Below are 19,315 nucleotides of genomic sequence, written 5' to 3'. Positions count from 1 at the left end.
GCATGCTGGAGGGACAGGTTCATAACCCAGAGACTGCCCATGCTCTGGAATAGACTTCCCATACATGTCAAGCAGAGCACCTCACTAGCCCTCTCAACAGAAATTTTGATTAGCCTAGTACACACCTATACACGCCTATGACTGGCCTGCAAAGATACTCTGTCTTTGTGGAAAATTAAATAAGGAGGTTTCAAATAGAGGGGTGTGCAGTTCAGAAACTCTTTTTGCTGACGTAAGGCCTACTAACAAAGCTGTTTTCCAGGAAATAAACTTTAAATCTACCTAAACTGCAGATTAAAAAGGGAGAAAAACTAATGCCTGTAAAATCAAAGTTAGGTCCCAAGGAGGAGTTGGATCTCTGATTGGGGGACTAACTAAAAAGGTACCCCTGAGAAAAGCCTTGCATAGTTTTGATGAAGCTAGAGAGGAAGAGTTTTCTCCAATGTGAAAATTTGAAATAACTGCCAATTGAACTTTTACAATGTAATAGCTGACTTCATTTTGGAAGATGAGGGCCAGGAAATCCAATACGACAGGGACAGGAGCTGTAAAGGATCTATTAACTTCTACTGAGCCCAGATGAAGGATCTTTTCCATTTACTCTTATTTTCCTAGTAGATATTTTGCAAGAAGAAATCAGAATCTCTTGGACTGAGGACGAAAGCCTGGAATGTCTAGTCATCATTGGAGTTGGAGAAACCATGTGGTCAACTTTAGGCCTTGAAGATCCAGGTCAGTCTGCCCTGAGGGGTGGGACAATAGATCTGGAAGTGGTTCCGGTGTTCAGGTAGGGCAAATCAGGTGAGACTAAAGGAAGGTGAACCAGACTTGGCAAGGCCAAACCAGAACAATGAGGATTACTTTGCTCTTCAACCCATGTGCTTTATGAAGAAATTTTGGAATTAGGGGTAAAAGGGGGAATGCATTAAGTAGATCAGGGGGCCAAACATGGACAACAGCATCTTTTGCTGGCTGTCCCTGAGGGGGGATCAAGGCAAAGAACCTTCTGCACTTGCTGTTGAGGGGGGAAGAAAAGAGATCACAGCAAGGTTGAGCCCGTATGAGGAATATCATATTTGCCACTGACTGATTTAGAGACCACTCGTGAAGCATCACTAAGACTCTGCTAAACCTATCTGCTAGAAAGTTGTACCTCCCCGGAATGTGCACTGCAGTTAGAAAGTGGTTGGTAGATATCGCCCATTATCACACTCTCAGTGCTTCTTCACACAGTGGGTAAGATCTGGTTCTTCCCTACTTGCTGATGTACCACACCATAGGCATATTGTCTGTCTGAATTGAAATAGTCCCTAGAGGGAGAAAGCTGTGTACTGCTTACAATACTAGGACAGCTGTCATCTCCAGGACACTGACATGCAAGCTGGTCTCCTGAGAAGTCCATGTGCCTTGGACAGTCCATCCCAAAAATGACCCACCCCCACCCCTGCTGGGAGGTGTCAATGGTCAGCATGGTGCTTGGTGAGGGATGAACAAAGGGGCATCCTTGGTTGACTTCTGAAAAATGAAGCCACGAAAGGGAGAATCTTTGCAAACGAGTGAAAGCTTGATCAGTTGGTTCAGTGGATGATGGTGTAAAGACCACTGGACTGATGACGTCCACTGTAGGATACTTATGTGCAAGTGTGCTGTATATAATAGAGTTACTGTGGCAGCCATTCAACCTAACACCCTGAGCACTAATTTTGCTGGAGGGTCTGGAATTGCTAGGATCTGCGAGATACGCAGCCTCAGGGTCAAAACTCTGTCTGAAGGTAGGTAGGCCACAGTTTGGTTGTATCCAAACATGCTCCAATAAAGTCTATCAGTTGAAAAGGTAATAACTGTGACTTCTGCATGTTGATTTTTATGCTGAGAGTGGAAGATAGTCACAACAGGTAGTCCCTGGCTTGGATGTGCAGATGCCTGGTCGAAGCGGTTAGAAGCCAGTCATCCACAGCAGTCTGAGATGAGCTGCAACTACTGCCATGCATTTGGTGAACACCCTGGGAGCTGTGATGAAACCAAATGGGAGCACCTGGAAATGGAAATAACTGGCTCCCAGCCTGAGTGAAGATACCAACTGGAGCACCTGTCTATTTTGATATGGCAGTACGCATCTATCAGGTCTATCGATCACATTCAGTCATCCATCTTCAGAAGTAGTAAGACAGGTTGGATCATGGCCAACTTGAATTTCGAGGTCCTTACCGATTTGCTCAGAGATGTTTGATCCAAAAGTGGCCTTATTTCCCGTCTTCTTTGGAACTAAAAGTAACCTTGAGTAAATGCTCGATCCTACTTAGGTGGGAGGGACCTCCTAGAGGACTCTTTTTTGGAGCAGCTTTGAAATTTTTACAACTGCTGCCTCCATCTGATTGGGCAGCACATCGGGGAGGTAAGTTTTTGTTTTGGGGAGATTTAAAAAGGGAACAGAGTATCCTCTGGATAAGATACTTTACACCCATCGGTCATTTGTGATGGCTAGCCTAGCTTCTGGGTGGAAGGATGAGCGCCCCCAGACTGCCTCCAGAGAAAGGCAATTGGGAAACCCTTCCGGGATGCTGGAAGGGTCTGTCTGAAAAAGAATCTCAAGACACTTGATTTTTTGGACTCCCTCTGCTCCAACGGCAGCATCTACCACTATAACATTTTCCTCCTCTACCCCTGGGGGAAACGTCTCCCTGAGCTTCCTGATTCCTTAAAAGGACCATGAGACTTCTTGAACCACAGTTGTTTCCCACCACGCTAAATCCTGTAGAAGGATCTCTGTGGTGTGGAAAAATGGATCCAGACAGCAGACAAAGTCTTTCCATCTTTCTCGCTACGGGACAGTGCATCTCTGACTGTGAGGCCAAACAATGACACACCATCAAAAGGTGCATTGACAAATGATGCCTTGAAAAGTTGTGCAAAGTTACACAACCGCATCCAGGCATAACGCCTAATGGCAATGCCGGAACCGGTGGCTTTGAGGTGCCCTCTGTAGCATGGAATATCAACCTCATGGATGAGTTAGATATTGACTGAAGAGTGGCATTCTGGAGGAGAAGGTCTTCTGTTCCTCATCAGATGTGGACTCAGGGACTGAGCTAGACAGTTCCTTAATTAAGTCCCTCTGTAGCCTGGTAAATTGAGATAAGCAATTTAGCACTTGCAAAGCAAACATAGCTGAAGCATGAACCCTCTTTCCAAATCTGTCGAAAGCCCTAGACTCCCTATTAGGGGGATGGACAGTGGAGCTTTACTGAGCAAGCTCCTTTTTAGTGGCTGCCTCAACAACCATGACATCTACAGGGATCCCTCTGATCCAGTGCAATCTGTCTAGGGGGTACTGAGTATCTTATCTGCCCATTTGGGTATGGGCTCTACTGTGTACGGACTCTTACATGCTCTGGTAGATACGAAGTCAATAAGTGGATCCGCAGGGAGGGACACCCAGGATGCAGAAGGGCCAGTGCCAAAAGCCTCCAAAAGCACAGTCTCCACTGGGTTATGTTTTTTTTGAGGACCATCCACCTTTTTGATGGAGGATCTCTTAAGATGTCAGCAAAGGAGACATCATCAGGTGTAGCTCTAGGGGACCCCTCACCTTCCTCAAAGTCAGGGTCAGTAGTGATAGATTCATGTGGAGAATCCAAGTGTCTCCTTTTACACTTCTTTTTTTGAAGGACCTCCCAAGTGGAGTGCTCTCAGGAGGTATCAGAAGAAATCTGGGGTCCCACAGTTGGAAAAGGTTGGAAACTTTCCAGGAGCAGTTGTTCCAGTGGTAGACATGAGGTCTCAGTTACAGATTCCATGGAGGTGTGGGTCAGATCCGATATTGAGTTAACTGGGAGGCCCCTGCGGTGGGAGAAGACCTTCTCCACCCCACTGAAGGCAGATGGACTACGAGGACCCTAGAGTAGAAGCTCTGGAGATGAAGCTACAGAGCAGATGTATCTGGAGGCCCCGCAATCCTCCACTCTGAAGTGGGAGTCTGCGTTGAGCTTTCGAATGCCAAGCTCCAAGGGTAAGTGACCACTCCAAAACCTTCAGAGTCAAAGTAAGCCCCCCAGACTCGACATCAAAGCTTTGGCTCAGAGGTGCACTGAGCCCCAACACTGTTGGTGCCCTGCACTTCAGGGAAGTGGTCAGACTAGAAGCCATAACTACTACCAGATCAGACTTCTCTGTTCTTGCGGCCACCAGATCTGACAACTCCGAAGTAGGAGGTAGGATCAGAGAAGGAGCTACAGGATGGAAGGGAGAATGTGTGCTCATGGACCTGGAAGAGGATGGAGCTGGCAACTTCCCTCATCTGGGTCAGTGTCTTGAGAAACTGTCTCACCAGTCTATCCACTTCATGCTCGGACAAGCTCTGGGAAGACTTGACAGAAGAGGACACTAATGGTGGCCTGGACACTCTAGTGGGAGAGGCCTCCTTGAGAGGAGAACTCTGTGTTGAGACAGCTGGCTCCGAAGTGACAGGGGAGCACTGGGGGGGCCGAAGGAGAAATCAGGATTGTTGGATCCACAGTTTTCAGATCCGAGGTTTTTGAAGCCTTTTTGGGCAGCTCGGAGGATCTTTCAGGGGAACACTTTCTATGTTCCCTGGCCTCATTATGTTTCTTGATAGGAGTTTGTGCCCCTGAACTGGAAGGGACAGAAGGAGCAGAAGTGGCAAGCAAGCCCTTTAAAATGAGCTTTTTCCTACGGTCTGCCAGTGCTCGTGGATTAAAGCCTTCACAAATTCCACAAGAACTGTCCAGGTGCACTGGACCTAGGCAGTAAACATACTCCTTGTGTAGGCATCAGATAAGGAAGAGGAGGAAAGGACAGTACAGAAAAAGGCACAGGAATGTCTAGTTACACCAAAACCTTTTTTTTTTTGTTAATAACTTTAAGACACAAGAGGTATAAAGGGAGGAAAGGATAGTAAAAATGAGTCAAGGAAAACACAGCTTAAGGCCAACTTATGGTTTTACCAAGAAAGCTTTTACAGGAGCTCTGGAGCAGCAAACAAGATAAGGGGTAATCTGGGGGAATGAGGAATTATAGGATGGACAGGAGGAGCTTGAGTTTTGGATCCTAAGCTTGTAAAGCGGCTGAGTCAGATCCGAGGGTCGGATCCGAAACCCACAGGTTGAAGAACGAATGAAAATGACAGCATCAGATCTGCGAAATAAATTAATACACAAGTTGAAGCCCTCTAAACTGTACAGAATGCAAAAGGATGAATGGCCTTTTTGTACTGTGTGTGGGTAGAAAATAGGCAAGAACATCAGGGTAAGCAAAGGAAATAGGTTGTACAGGACATGCAGACATCTGTACAAGACAAATAAATGCAAAATGAGGTCCCCGGAAGAAGAGCAACAAGAAATGTTACAACCAGTTCTGCTGCAAGAAAAATCAAGATTATGAGAATAACAATAGTGAAGAGCTGCTGCCAGGCTCCTGAAATTGTGCCTCCAAATGAAGATGTAGTGCATAAAGAATTGTCTCTAAAAACAACATCTGAGTTCCAATACAAACACTCATGTTAAACTCTCTAGATATGATAGACTGCTGAAGACAGAGTGATACACTGACTGCTCCATAATGAAAAAGGATTCTAGGACTGAAAAGTTCCGTCATTAAAAATCTTTCTACAATGTGTTATTGGGAGTTTCATTTTTTTTACACCAACTTAAGTTAGGCTTATTTACTGTTTACCAAGTAGGAAGACTGTCTCCGGACCCTTTTTAGCCACAATGCAGGCTGCAAGTCAGGACTGAGATCTGACTTGTGCAAGTGGAAGAAAAGAAGTGCCAAAGTCACAAACTAGGTGCACCTTCCAGTTATGGCACATGGAATCATGTCATGTCATGTGACACCAGAGCATGGGAACATCAGATAATGAAATGCAAAACTAGAATCCTCCAACTTCATTATGTGGCACTACCATGGGCACACACCGAAGATGGCAGTGGATGGTGGCAACTTGATTCTACAGAGAGACTTATGCTGTTGTTTAACACATCGAGCATTGTTTTACTAACCAGTACCTTTGTTCCTTTTAGTCCTTAACTCTTTCAGACCTAATAGTAAAGTAGCTTCTCCAGAAGAAGTACCTAAAGCAAAGGGAACAAAATTTGCTGATGTCAAAAGGGGGCTATGGAGAGTGATTGTAGACTTGTTTAGCCTGGTTTCTGAATAAAATGTAAGAATAAGCGGAAATGGATAAAATATAAACAAGTCCTGGGGATCATTTCTGGATGACAGCATACCTGGGATGGTCCCCAGAAGAAGGATGAGGAAAAGGAATTCTGCTGCATTTGGCATTGCTCAGGGATGCAAATATACTGCAGCAAGGCTTGCACCAGTAACACAAAATCTTCTGCATCACTGACAGGCTGACAACCACACGTGTGACATCAGTAAGCAATGATTGAGTTTGTCTGATAGAGGATTTGCCTCCTGTGGAATACAGGTGGCTATCAAAATGCAGTTCATAGAGATAGCCAAATCCCATACTGCTTCTCAAGAAGGAGTCAAGAGTGAGATCCCACCTCTGTAGCAAATCACTAACAAGCTGTCATTGTTTATGGCAACAGTTCACTGAAGTGGAGTCCTTAAAGGTTTTTAATGTGAGAAGAACTGCTTCATCTCTAAAATTGTGATGTGCACACAGGCCTCAGTTCATGACCATATTTTTTAGACAGTCTACCCTTGATATGCCCCATATCCACTGACAGAAACATCTGTGGTGAGAGCCACAGCAGTAGTGAGGACTAGGAATCCACTGCCTAGATTTAGACTTGGTAAGTGAAGCCACCAATTTGAGTGAAATGCAAGACTTAAAAACCTTCATGTACTGCATCATGGTATCCAACAACTGAGACTACTGAACTTTTTAGGTACAATGAAGAACTCTCATGTAAAATCTGGCTTTCAGATGTAGGTAAATAGTGGCGGACAGAAATCCCTTGGCTTTTATGCATACTGCTGTGGAGACTGAGCAAGTCTACATGATGCAAACACCATGTTCTGTAAAGGAGGATCTTGCCTGAGAGAAGACGAGCAGCAAGACAGTGTCAAATCAATGTCAGCAAATGAGAAAGCTCCATCTGTGACACTGTGTTGTTCATGGGATTCTTCCAAATGCAACCTTAAAGGAATTTACTACCCCCCCCCCAACTACAATACCTATGTTGGTAAGATACCTGAGTTTGCTGATAAGGTGTGTATAGTTTAGGAGTAGTCCTGGACTGTAGGCTCTAATTTCATAACCAAGTACCTGCTACAGAAAAAAAATTCTGTTTTGATATGAAAGACATCTCCAGTATTAAGCACTTTCTACCTCAAGCTGACTTTTCAGCTGTTTGTTGGCCTCCTTCCCAAATGGACTACTTCAATGCCCTATACAAGGAATTTTCTAACACTTAACACCATCATTTGCAAGTGGTGTAGAACTCTGCTCCTAGGCTCCTGACTGGTATATCTTGTTACCGGTATAATGCCTGTTTCACACACAGCCTACATTGGTTTCTAATTTAATGCAGAATAACTGTCCATCCATGATTTGTGTCCCTCATATATGAAGGAATTTATCATGCCAAATTGCACTGGGCAGTACATTCAGCCTCCCTGGGACTGCTAGTGGTTACTTCAGCTGTGAGACATCAGGAACTCATTAATTTTCTTTTCTGGTGCCTCATCTATGGAACTTGCTATGACAGTGGCTTCAACAATGTTATTTGGTCGGCTTCTGCAGGTAATTTAAAACTTGTTTATTTGAGATATTCTTTGGCAGAAAGGAATGATCTGTATTCTGTATTACTGTATTATACTGTACATGATAAATTTAATTGTGTTTTTATTCACTTTTATGCATTTTATTGTACTTGCTGTTTGTGTAATTAGTGTTTTGTGAAAAATACCTTAACAGAGTTGAAGATGAAGCTGAATGCCTCCAGAGTAGGACAATCAGGTCTCAGGAACTGGACTGCTGGAGGGACACAATACCCCCTCCAGCTATACTCTGTCGCATATCGTCTAATCAGAGGCGATCTCTGCTTAACATACAAGGCCATGTCAAACCCAGAGCTGTTGGACATGCTACACTTAAAGAAATCCCAATCCCTCAGAGCTACACGCTCCAGGGATCTAAACCTTGTCATCACAATAAACAAAACATGCTGGAGGGATAGGTTCCTGACCCAGAGACTCCCCAGACTCTGGAATAGATTGCCCATACATGTCAAGCAGAGTGCCTCTTTGGACCTCTTCAAGAAGAACCTTGATGATTGGATGGGAGAAAGGAAATTCACCCCAGGGATCACGTCAGTCGCCCTGCTAGACAGGGGTCCAGGAAAGTAAATAATGTGGGAAGAAATAGCCAGGGAATTGTTATGGCTAGGCTTGTATAGGCCCTAGGGCTGATAGCCTAGTACCAACCTATGAACCTATGAATCTTGGCCTCTTGGCCAGTACCATTCTGGAAGACGTCAATGACATGCTGGTTTCTACAAAATCTTCGGTTATTTTGCTGCTGTTGCTGGCCATAATGAAACCACAGGTGAAGTGGATTCTTCCACATTTTGGGTAACATGCATTGGGATGTCTGAATGTCTAATAACAGCAGCCATGAGGGCATTGCCCTCTTTCTCCAAGTTCTTTAGAAGAGTTTTTGCTTACGGACAGAAAAGCGCAGAACCGCTAAAAAGATTGCTAAGAAGGTTAACTTTGGTATGCTCTCAATGCACCACCTTCAGAATTATGAGTTAGACACACTGGAAAGTTTACAGCAGATTCTATGGTTGCCATCTCAGACTGCATCTTTTACTTCAGGTTTCTATCAGGCAAATCCTCAGTGATTATGTCACTTCATCAGTTAGCCCTTCTGTGAATCACAGTGAAAACGTATACATTTCTAGATCTGTCAATGGCCCTGTATTCATGATTATGAAGTAAGAGCTTTTTTCAAGGGCTGCTACAGCAACAACAGAATATGGCTTGAAAAAGCACTGACCAGGAATTCCAGTCTTTGGGTGGACCCCTTGGGAAATGTGCTACAATATAATGGTTTTCCCATGCTATCTTATTCACAAAGCTCACAATCCTGTCATCTGTATCAGCCAAGAAAAAGGATGGGTGGTACTGAAAGCCTCATACAGAATTCATTGTGGGGAGGTCTTGAGGACTGTCAGCCACCCCCTCTACTTTATTAAGTCAACAATCTCTCAGAACTTGGGAATTCAATGCTTCTATCAATATGCTGGGTAAGAGATTCCTTAGGACAGCCTACATCCCTCAAAGGTGATGGATCTGAAAATGATGAAGACCAGATATACAGGAGTAATCCTGCAAGTGTCCTCCAACTGCTCTATTATACTCAGAAAAATGGTAAATAGCTATGGTATCAGACAAGAAAGTTTCTTATATGAAGAGATGAAGACACTGACAGGTGTTGAGGGAAGTATATGCAGTATATTCTGCATTGCTGGTGTCAAGGTCAACACTGATGCCACTTTAGAAGGAAATGAGACTGGTTCCTGGTGCCTATGGCAGTAACTAACAGAGGCTAACATTGAAATGATAGTTCTAGCTGACTCCAACAATGGGACCAAGATTCATGTCAAGCCATGGGCTGATGTCAAAAGTGTTAACCCTGAAACCTGGGAAGCAAATATAAATGAAGTCAGCAATGGCCCTAATAGTATCAGTGCTGAAACTGATAGACAGGTTGACCCTAAGACCCAGGACTGAAGAAGTTTCTGATGCAGACAAGAGACCTGAAACAAAGTTGACACAGAAGGTGGAGACTATGACCACAGCTGATATGTTGATCATAACACTGTTGCCAGGAAGTTGAAATATGGCCTCACTGGAATCACTGCCTAAAAGAGAGATGGCAAAGAGCACTTGGATGTCTTGGCAGAAAACTTGAAATAATGAGATTCCCCTGTCTTTCCTTGTATTCAAAGGAGGAAGATGCAACAGATGTCTTTTGCTGGATACTGACAAATGCTTCAATCATCTTTTCACAATCTAATTTAACAGCATGAATGGAGTAACTCCTGAATATTCTGAAACATGCTGCAGGCAATGGGCTTCAAAGAAATTTCTAACTTCACTGTCAGAAAAAGAAGAAACAGCTCAGTTCTGACACAATGTTTACTGGTATTTTAGATATCACAGAAAAATTAAATAAAGGTTTTTCTGTCCGAGGATTCTTAGTAAAAGGGTCTGGACAGGAATCCAATTCTGCTGCCTCCGTCTCTATCACCTTTTTCAAATTTGTCTTTCTGTTCTCGCCTTCTCTGTTTTTGTCAGGATTTGTCAACTGTGAGCTCAGTGCAGAAGTCCAACAGAGTCAAACTTTAAACAGTGACTGAAGTTCAAGGCTCCATTGTGGACACTCAGCTCGTTTTCAATTTTGAAACCTTTTTTTTTCTCATCTCTACTAACAGAGGTGGTGCTGCAGTAGCATTGTCACCTTACAGTAAGACGTTGTCCTGTTCGATTCTCAGCTAAAGCGTCTTCTGTGTGGAGACATTCGTGAATGGGCATACCTTCGATGAAGGTTGTGTGTCAGGGCTGGCAACTCGGCACGTAAAAATCTACTGCCAATCATTAGCAGACCGGAGGTCCGCTGTGGCGATCCCTAACCAGGAAAAGCTGAAAGACACAACAACAACTAACAGAAGTAGTAAACAACTCACAAATGCCACATTAAACTGCAAAACGCTCCTCTCCTAAGTAAAAGACATATAAGGTGTTTTATCTTAGGATACGAGCTTGTGTCCGGATCTGGGCATTGTTTTAAATCTCTACTGTTCATCACTAATGTTTAAAGTCACTCTAACAGAGTAAATCTTACAAAAAAAGCAACAGAAAGGGTAGACATCACAATTTACAAAAGGACACAAGCTAACTCTAGGCCATCAAGGCGAGGTGAAAAATACACACATACCTACTGAGAAGTAAAACCCTCAATAAGACGAGCAGTAAAAGGAATAGACTGACCTGAACAGCTGACAGATTCAAAGGAAATCATCAAAGAACAGCAAGAAAGGAATTTTACATGAAAACCTTTCATTTTTCACCAAAAAGTATAAATCTGAATGGGGGGGTGCAGCATAGCCTGGGACTTTTCCTCAAATATGAGCACTTATATGTGGTAAAAGAAATCTCAAGTTGGCAGAGCATTACAGGTAAAAGAAGACAGTACTAATCTGTGGATGTTTCAGCTGCTTAGTTGATTAAAGGCCTGTGACTTTAGTCTTTGGTCTTGCTGGCTGAGGAAGATGAATTCCCCATTTCAGATCAATTTTTACGTTACTGAATTTACTGCTTGTGTGATAAACTTAAGTGTTTCAACTAAAGGTTAAACAGTGTTTTGAAAACTCTACGATGTTAATTATTCACTGATTTCAATGTTTATATACTATGCCTGCTATAATTTTTGTACATCTGTCTAGAAATATATATCAAGCCTGCTTTAACTCAGCTCAGGGACTACTGCAGTTGCTAAATGAAAACTCATTTACAGTTTACCTGTTGCCCAAATCTGACTACGTAAAGTTAGCCACTCACATAGACTTACTGGTGTCATTTATTTAATTTATGTTTTGGAACACTGAGACATTTTATGGTAGCTTTACATAAGTAAGTACAATGGAAGTAGTTCGGTCTATATTATAATGTCACCTTCACCGCTGCATTGTCTGCCTCCTGATATTGTCATCTCCCTTGAGCTATTAAAGTCAACAAACTTTACTTGGAAATTTGAAATATGCATACTGCATACAAACATTCATAGAGCATGAACAAGCAACTGTGTCTATCTGGAGACAAAACATTACATTTTTATTAGATTTATTAGACAGGCAGTTGGCTGATTTAGCATGTCACTTTTGTGAAAAGCATGTGATGATCCAAAGTTTGTAGCAATTTAATACAGGAGAGGTCCCTTTACTCAATCTATTTATCTATCTACCTACCTATCTAATTTTGTTCATTGTTCCTGGGTGGCCAGTTATGGTGCACAATCTCCTCAGCTTGTCTCTTTTATTTTGCTGCTCAGTGCTGGTTGGTCACTTATGGTGCATAACCTCCTTGGTTACTTTTTCTTCTTAAAAAAAAAGTGGAACATTGTTTAAGGTAACCAAAGTTAACAGTTAAGTGCAGAAATGCCTTGTCCCAGGACTAGGGGTGAACTGCATATTTCTGTTAATCATAGACTCAGGAATTCCGATGCACTTCTGCAAGAGTTCTCCGATTTCCTTGTTGATGCAGTGCAATATCATTACCAATGGCTAATTCTGGTTAACTGTAATGCCTAAGTTGATGAGATGCACAGTGGAACTTCTGAATATTATGGAAAGCTCTGACTTTCCAAGCGATGTTACTTCTGCTATTCCTATAAAAAGACAGTCACCAGACTTATGTTATTTTGTTTAATTACTATGAAACTGAAGGAGTAGAAGGTATTTTCATGGTCAGGCCACCCCCCCCCCCTTGTCCATGTCAAGCTGCTTCTACACCATTTCTGGTACCTGTTAGTAAGCTGGTCCATTACAGGGATTTAAGAACCATTAAGTGAAGTAACATCTATTCAGCATGTCTTTGTTACCTCAACTTAAATTTGTACTGTCCAACATTTTGAGCATGACAAGTACACTATTTTAATTGCCAAAATCATCTCAAGCACTGTTTTTTTCATGGTATTATGAATGGTGCTCAAGTTTAGGCACAATAATAAAGAGAGAGTAAAATAAAATAAAATGCTAAAGACCGGATAAATTCAATCACAGTCCCATGAGGGGAGGTCCCTGACATATGATCTTTTAATCTGTCACTTTTACATCATCCAAGTTCCTCAGTAAGACTACTTCAAAGTTAAACCTTCACACAAACAATAAGCTGAAAAGTATATAGCAAATTGCATCTGCCAAATGATCCTCAAGTTGAAAATCCACCACTTTTCTCAATAACTTATCTAAAATACGCAAGACTACAAAATAATCAAATATCTAGACTGAGATTTGCCCTCTTCATGAGGGATGTTGCAAATGCTTTTATATGTGAAACATAAATAGAACTGTTTATATAAATGAGTCAAATTATTCGGAAAACTTTTTAAAATACTACAATCTTACTACTTTCTGTCTGTTCCTTAAAGAATGCCTATAGAGAATGGGTATGTTGATCGAGACACATTATCTGTATAAAGCTTCTATTTCTCTACAGGTCCAAACACACTATATGTGAGAATGGTTACAAATAAGTAGAAGGTCTTGATTTTCAGTCACAAGAGTCACAACTAAGCTTAATGTTTTAAAAAAACCAACAGAAAACTTACCGTGTTAAACCAGAATTTTACTATAGGTGCATGATAAAATGCATAGAACTTCTGAGTGAAAGGAAGACGTCTCTGTCTCTGATGCTCAGTTTCCTGTTTAATTCCCAAATGCTCTAAAGTTCTTGCTTCTTTAAATATGTCCTGAAGTTAAGAATTGATAAATGGTGTTATAAAGTTTTAATAAAAGAAACTGTGAACAAAGACACTTGCAAACAGGTTACTGAGTGCATTTATATTTTCAAAAGAATCCTCTGAATCTGTAGAATGACACTAGCTTGCTAACAGTAACAAAATGCCAGTAAACGTTCAAGAAGCCTTTAAGGGTTGGATGCCTACAAAAAAAAAAAAAATGCGCCCACACACACACACACACACACACACACACACATCCCCTTACATACACAGCTGTTAAAATGTTGCCAGACTCTACTTCCCCATCAGATATCACACTAGACAGATACGTTACTCACTCTCTCTGTGGAAAAAAAGCACACTTTTTGCAATTTTTGTCAGTGCTGGCTGTCCATTATCAGCCCTGTCCTGGCCATTTGGCCATTTGCACATTTGCTCACCACTATTAGGGCAAGGGGTTGACTGGAAGAGACCACCATTCATACAGTCATTAGGGGTGTTTTGAGGTTTTTCCATTATGGACCTATCTCTTCGCACATGCCTAGCTAAAGGGCCAAGTAAGATTGATCACGCTGGTCACCACTCACTTTCACAAGAGATGCTGTCATCAAAAAGTGCCGCACCCGATCCTGAAGCACAGGAAGTGGTTCCCCCCAACACTACTGTGAAAAAGTACAGTTGTGTACACTTACCATAAATGTAGATGTTCACTGTTTCAGTCATTACATTTGGGTAATCTGCTGGTAGGTTGCCCTCAGTCGGCCTGATTAACAAAATCTTGGGTCCTGCGTCGGTTGCTGTCCCTTCTTCCATGACATCAGAGGTATAAAACATGCAGCAGATGCCATTACATCAGTTTTTCTTGTCCCAGATGTCAGGTGCCCCCCCAAATGGGGAGCAAAAAAAAAAAAATATATATATATATATATATATATATATATAATTTAAAACACCAAAAAATATACCTCCAATCAAAAGCAAATACACCAAAAAGGCTTTTAAGCATAGTAAAAGAAAGGATAGGTATATTAAGATAAAAACAGGGGGCTGGAGGGTGGGTAACCAGGACTGCAACAGTGAATACACTTGAACATCTACATTTATGGTAAGTGTACACAACTGCACTATGCTCTTCGTGTTTCACTGTTGCAGTCATTACATTTGGGTAGAATCCCAAAGCTATGGTTGGGAGGATGGACTTATACAGCATTAGGAGCAGCTATAAGGCCCTGCAGGACAGCAGTGGTAAAGCCAGCTGTGGATTTAGAGAAGAGAGGTAAAAGGTAATGTTTGGTGAACGTATGAACTGAGCTCCAGGTAGCAGCTTCTAGAATGTCTCTGGTAGGAACCCCTCTGAGAAAGGCTGCATAAGTAGATGCAGCAATGGTGGAATGAGATCTGATCCCCTTGGGGATAGGTTTACCATGGTGCACATAGCAGAAACTAATACAATGGCTTATCCATTTGGAAACAGTCTGCTTTGAAATAGCCTTTCCCTCTGCCCCTGCAGCAAATGCCACCAATAGTTGTTCAGATTTTCTTAGAGATTTTGTCCCGTTTAAGTAGAATCTAAGTTGTCTGTGTACATCCAATGAATGCAGAATCCGCTCACCCTTGTTTTGTGGATTGGGAAAGAAAGCTGGCAGATGAATGGTCTTATTAAGAGCCACACTGGATACCACCTTAGGCATGAAAGATGGATTGGTCCTGAGAGCCACCCTGTTTGGATGAAAAATTATGAAAGGCTCCACTGCCATAAGAGCCTGTAATTCTGAAATCCTTCTAGCTGAAGTGACTGCTAAAAGGAAAACTGTTTTCCATGACAGAAATTTTAGGTCTGCAGTAGCAGCTGGCTCAAAATGAGGGAGAGTGAGGTTTTCCAAAACAAAATTGAGGTCCCATGCAACAGTTGGAGCTCTCCTGAGAGGTCTTAAATGTTTGGCCCCTCTGAGATACTGCTTTAGCAGAGGATTAGAGAAGACGGGAGGTTCTCTATTGTAATGAGCTGAAATTGCAGAGGCATGGATTTTTATGGAAGAAAAAGATAGGCCCTTGTGAAGCATCTCAGTTAAGTATTGCAGAATCTGAGGAATATTGGGCACAGCTGTGCTTATACCTTCTGATTGGGTCCAGGCACAGAATCTTTTCCATTTGTCAGCATAAGACTTTCTAGTACTAGGCCTTCTACCCTCCAAAATGACATCCATCACAGGTTTGCTGAGGGATGCCAAAGGTGAAATTAGTTGATTAGCCATGCTGCAAGATTCAAAATTTGGAGCCGAGTGTGCAGAATTTGGTAGTTCTGCTGAGACAGTAGGTAAGGTGTCTGAGGTAGGTGCCACGGAGGAAGGTGTGACACACTGCGCAGGAGTGGGTACCAGTGTTGGCGAGGCCAGTCTGGAGCAATCAGAATCATTTTTGGTTTGTCCAGTTTGACTTTTAGTAGAACTTTGGAGAGCAGAGTCAGTGGGGGAAAAGCATAGACTGATAGGTTTTTCCAGCTGAATGATAGAGCATCCACTTTCCAAGCTTTTTTGTGATGAATTCTTGTTCAGAATTTGTCCAACTGATAGTTCTGGGGTGAGGCAAAATGATCTATGTCTGGGCTCCCCCATTTGCGTGTCAACATGTTGAAAACTTGTGGTTCCAGTTTCCATTCGTGTGGGTCCATAAGATTTCTGCTTAATTAGTCTGCCAGAGTATTTAGCTTTCCCGGCAGGAATTGAGCATGTAGTTGTATTTGATCGGTCAAGGCCGTGTTTCCACAATGCCATGGCTAGTCTGCAAAGGGGGTAGGAATGTGTGCCCCCCTGCTTGTTTATGTACCACATAACTGTGGTGTTGTCTGTCTTTATCAGTAGTTGTCCTGGATGAAGGTAGTCCTTGAAGGCTGTCAGTGCATTCTGTACAGCTAGCATCTCTTTCTGATTGATATGTAAGTACATTTGATTTGGGCTCCATTTGCCCTGTATGCACTTCCCTGCCAGATGAGCCCCCCAGGCATAGTCTGATGCGTCTGTAGTCAGGGTTTGGGGGGCAGGGGATGGAGTGAATGGCAGCCCCTTGTTTTGGTGGCAGGCCTCTGCCCACCATAGGAACTCTAGTTGCAGGCAAGGTATAACAGGAATCATTGTTTCCAGGCTGTGACAATGTTGACTCCATAAACTTTTTAAGTACCACTAAAGTTTCCTCATATGCAGTCTTGCATATGGAATTAGAAGAATGCAGAAGGCCATGAACCCCAAAACTTGCAGAATTTGTCTTGCAGATAGCGGGGTTTTTGTGGCCACCTGTTTGAAGTAAGTCACCAACTGAATTTGCTTTTCTGGCGTAAGGTAAGTCATCAGGGCAGTTGTATTCAAGCTTGCACCCAGGAATGTATTTTTTTGAGAGGGTGCTAGCTGTGATTTCTTTTCATTTGTGGTGTACCCTAGACAAGTTAGAACCCTTTTTACAAACGCCAGATGCTTTAGAAGCATGTCCTTGTTTTCTGCCTGAATTAGACAATTGTCCAGGTATAGATATATTTGAATATTTCTTTGCCTGCAAAATGCAATTACTGGTGCCAGGCACTTTCTGAAGACCCTGGAAGCAGTAGATAAGCCAAAGGGCAGTGCAGAGAACTGGTAATGCAAGTAGCCTGCTTTGAAGCGGAGGTATCTTCTGCAAGATTCCCTGATTGGGATATGCAGGTAAGCCTCTTTTAAGTCTAGAGTTACCAACCAGGCATCTTTGCCTAGCATAGGTAGTAACTGTTGAAGAGTCAACATCTTGAATTTTGGAAAGTCCAGAAATGTGTTTAGAGTGGATAAGTCCAGAATTGGATGCCATGATTTGTCTTTTCTGGGTACCAGGAAAAGTCTTGAATAGAAACCTTGTCCTTTTTCCTCTTCCGGTACTGGTTGAATAGCCCCCATGTTCATGAGGGACAGAACTTGTTTCTGGGCCTCTGCCCACTGATTTGGGGGCAGATCTGGCCATCCGTTTGGGATTGGCAACATGTGGAAATGAAATCTGTATCCCTGGGATACTATATTTAAAACCCATTTGTCCTGGGTAATGAGTTGCCAGTTTTGTGCATGAAGTGCTAGTATTCCCCCCAAAGGGGCGGCTAAAAGATAAGTGCTTGGTGATTGCAGGGGGAAGTCATTGAGACTGTTTACCATACGGAGGTGCCTTGCTGCTTCCAGATTGTTTTGTTCTAAAAGTTCCTTGTGACTGAAACCTGGAGCCTTTGGAATGTCTTGATTTGACTTGAACGGCTCTTGAGGGGACTGGAAAGGACCAGTTTTTAGTAGGCCAGTGCGTACTAAATCTTGGAGGTTGCACTTGTAAGAAATCTTTCACAGTTTGCATAGATTTAGCTTTATCTTCCATCTTTTTTAACACTTCTTCAGCCTTATTATCAAAGAGACGGTCCTGTTGTAAAGGAGCTTCCAACAATTTTGCTTTAACATGGTCAGGCAGAGTTTGCTCTTTGAGCCAAGCATGCCTTCTTAGCACAGATCCAGTTACAGCAGCCATGCAAGAGGCCTCCAAGGAATCAAAACCACATTGCAAAGTATATTTTCCAACTTGTTCAGCTGAATGTAATAAATCCTGCAAATCTTTATTTTCCACACAGTCAGAGATTATCATCATTTTCTGTTTAAGTAGTCCCATGATATGCTGTTGATATTTAAGCATATGTAGTCCCATGATATGCTGTTGATATTTAAGCATATGTAGTCCCATGATATGCTGTTGATATTTAAGCATATGAAATTGACAGTTTAAAGCCCTGATTGCCAAAGTTGCAGACGTGTAAACCTTCTTACCCCATCTATCCAGCACCCTGGAATCTCTATCAGAAGGGGTAGGGTTTTTAGCAGTAGAGACCTTAATGCCCTTGGCACCCTGAAAAATGGTTTCAGGGTCAGCAAATGGATTTTTGAAAAGGAATTTGTGGGAGTCAGAAACCCTGTAGTATCTGTCTGGCTTACAAGGAGCCGGAGGCAGAGAATCAGGAGTCATACTAGATTCTGAAAAAACATCATCAACAATGTCTAGAACAGGAGGTATGGCCAAAGGCCTATGCTGAGGAAGAAGAAGAAAATCCCTAAGTCTCTTTTTAGATTCAGAGACATCCTGACTTTCCCATTGGAAATGCTCCCTTAAGGTATGTAAAGTTTCCCCAAAAGAAAAATCCTCAGGGGAAGAAGCAGAAGGAATGGAATCTTCTGCATCAGAGTCCTCATAAGTAGGAATAGACAAATCCTGTTCATTAGAAGAGTCAGAAGAAATAGAATCTTGTTCAGAAGATTCATAGTCAATGTATTGCCTAGGCCTCTTAAAACGAGGGGGTTGGCTACCCCTGATGAGAGTAATTAAATCTTCAGCCATTTTGATCATTTGTTTTTTAGGCATAGGGGCCTGCACATGTGGCCAAGGCGTTAGTTTTTAGACACAGATTTAGATTTTGGCCTTAGTTTTGAAGATGGCGTCGATCTAATATACAAATCTGTAGGCCTGAAAACACCCTCAGAAGCCGGTGCCTGCACAGCGGCTCTGGACTCATCTAAGGTAGAGACATCTGCGGGTTCCATAATTGAAGCATCTCGTGGCATACCGGACTCCGAATGGGTCTCAGTAGAGGCCTGCGAATCAGAAGTAGCGGGTATCAGGGGCTGCGAAAGCACCTCTCTGAGTACCGGGGAACCGGCGACTAGCTTAGGAGAAGCGTCATAGTCGGTTTTGGACCTCGACGGTCTGCCTCTCTCTTTTTCTTTGCATTTTTAGGTATTCTGGTAGTCGGATTGCTAACCGACGACATTTCTGGATAATTAAATCTTGAGCCAAAATATTTAGATGCAAAAATAT

At 42.5% G+C, this 19,315-nt stretch overlaps 1 protein-coding gene across 1 annotated transcript in view; it reads right to left on the bottom strand.

The window, feature by feature from the left end:
• Positions 1-19,315, bottom strand: part of TRPM7 (transient receptor potential cation channel subfamily M member 7) — a 1,848,525-nt gene that overhangs the window by 847,524 nt on the left and 981,686 nt on the right. The window contains exon 17 of the mRNA XM_044076371.1: positions 13,325-13,465. Within this exon, the coding sequence (XP_043932306.1) occupies positions 13,325-13,465 (141 nt within the window). The remainder of the gene's footprint in view (positions 1-13,324; positions 13,466-19,315) is intronic.

This window comes from Protopterus annectens, chromosome 7.part0 (genome assembly GCF_019279795.1).
Source record: "Protopterus annectens isolate FY-2018-M chromosome 7.part0, PAN1.0, whole genome shotgun sequence".
Taxonomy (NCBI): domain Eukaryota; kingdom Metazoa; phylum Chordata; order Ceratodontiformes; family Protopteridae; genus Protopterus; species Protopterus annectens.
Note: the sequence above shows the minus strand (reverse complement) of the source record. Positions and strands in the feature narration are given on the sequence as shown.